Source organism: Nestor notabilis, unplaced genomic scaffold, assembly GCF_000696875.1.
Source record: "Nestor notabilis isolate BGI_N333 unplaced genomic scaffold, ASM69687v1 scaffold5500, whole genome shotgun sequence".
Lineage (NCBI taxonomy): Eukaryota > Metazoa > Chordata > Aves > Psittaciformes > Psittacidae > Nestor > Nestor notabilis.
Genome location: NW_009911526.1, coordinates 23,547 through 25,382, shown reverse-complemented (window position 1 = coordinate 25,382; position 1,836 = coordinate 23,547). Strand labels below are relative to the sequence as shown.

Sequence of the window (1,836 nt, the reverse complement as noted above, 5' to 3'; positions counted from 1 at the left end):
CAGGAATGAACTCACTGACAGCAGGGAACATCTGGAGGTAACAAATATGATTTATATTCACTTGAACAAGACTGCATCCTTACATATTGTTTCAAAAGCATGGTAATGAGGTGAAGGTGTTATGGGCAGAATTTTTCCAGTAAGAGAAGTCCTGGCACCTACGTGCTCATGTTCTGCCAATCTCATTTTTATGAGCTTTTGTTTTGCAGTTAGTACATACTATATAAGGTATAAAGGTCAAAATGTGAATGATTCCTTATTCCCTGATTTGTACTTGCAAAAGTCGCTTATCAAGAGACGATACTGTGCAGAGACAACTTGACTGCAGAAAAAAGTCATGCACGTGCCTTTCTATCTGGTTTTGAAAATATGCTGCTATGATATATGAAATCAGGAATGTTAAGAGTCTGGCTGCAGAAACCACAGCTTGCATTAATACAATTTAAGGGTTTTCTCCTCCATTAAAAACAATAAAGAGGAAAGAAAATCCACCAAGTTTCTTCCAAAATGTTTTTTTCCAATGCATATATCTGAGATAACTCTGTTTTCTTACAAACTCTTCCAGTAGTAATTAATTTTCTTACATGAATACAAGTGTATTCATGATGATACATGCTTCTTGTGATCTAGACCAAGTGTGGTATGCAGAAAGCATTTCCATTCATATTCAGGTTGGCATTTGGAGGTTCTCAGATCCAGCATTTATGTTCACAGCCATCTCTGTTTTGGTACTTGTGTACAATGACTAATTAGAACTCAGCCAAATGCTTCTCTGAAGGGGGACTAACTTATACCTGTGCTAAAGCAGGACTGCTCTCTAAGTTTCACAGGGAACTCTACTCGAGGTCTGTCAGTGAGTTCAGACCTGCATGATGGCAATAAAACCAGAGGTTAGGAATCCTGCATCAGGATAATAAATAGCCATGGGATAACATGAGATTCTGAGGGCACAACTATGTAATATAAAGAACACTCAACTGATTAAGCCATCATAGGGGTGGCCAAACATACTATGAGAAGCTTGAAGATGGTGACTTAATTATGTTGTTTGCGGTCTGCTGTATGCAGCCTATAAGCTGTATGCAGCCTATAAACTGTACGGGGGTTTTGCCTCTGACATCAGTAGTCCCAAGTAGTTTTTCAAGCACCAGACAACACAGCATTTACAATTCTCCCTGAGAGGAGCTTCCCCTCTCAGTGCTCTGTGCATCCCCTTCATACCTCTTTGCCCTGTCCTTCTCATCTTCATCCATCAGTTCGTTTACACAACACAGGGCTCTGGAAGGAAAGGACAGAAGTACTTACCGAGACATATTCCCTGATCTTTTTACAGATGTCAGAATATGGAGCTTGCTGGTTTGTACTTTATAACCTACTAAATATTTCAATCTCCCCTTTCCCAAACTCCAATCTTGTTATGTAGTTTCTTGCTTCTGCCAGCTACTGAGTCTTGAGAAGTGAAACCACTGCTGTACCCCCAAACATACAGCTAAAATACAAGCGACTTTAGGGGGAAAGAGCTAAAAGCCAGCAGCCTCTCAGATTGCCTTTGCATTCCCCTCTGCCAAATGATGAGGAACCCTGAGGAAGCACTGAACTTTGCACAGGAATAAGCATCTCCCCTGCAAATATGAGAGCTGAATTGACTCTGATGTCTGTACCAGGTAGCACTGTGTCTGGTCCTGTTTGGGGAAATCAAACAGGTCGCTGACTGATTTCAAGCACTGCAATACTTGAAAAGTATCTGAGATTTCTTTCTTAGTAGAAGGGCATAGGAGGAAAAAGGAAACTGTGCTAATCCCCAAAAGGATTAGTATTAGGCAACAGCAGGGCACA

At 40.8% G+C, this 1,836-nt stretch overlaps 1 protein-coding gene across 1 annotated transcript in view; it reads right to left on the bottom strand.

Moving 5' to 3' along the window:
* The window catches only part of LOC104406266 (neuronal PAS domain-containing protein 2-like), a 25,922-nt gene extending 24,669 nt beyond the window's left edge, over window positions 1–1,253 (bottom strand). Inside the window, exon 1 of the mRNA XM_010015202.1 lies at window positions 1,222–1,253. Coding sequence (XP_010013504.1) covers window positions 1,222–1,253 — 32 coding nt within the window. The remainder of the gene's footprint in view (window positions 1–1,221) is intronic.
* Between the last annotated feature and the right edge of the window lie 583 nt (window positions 1,254–1,836).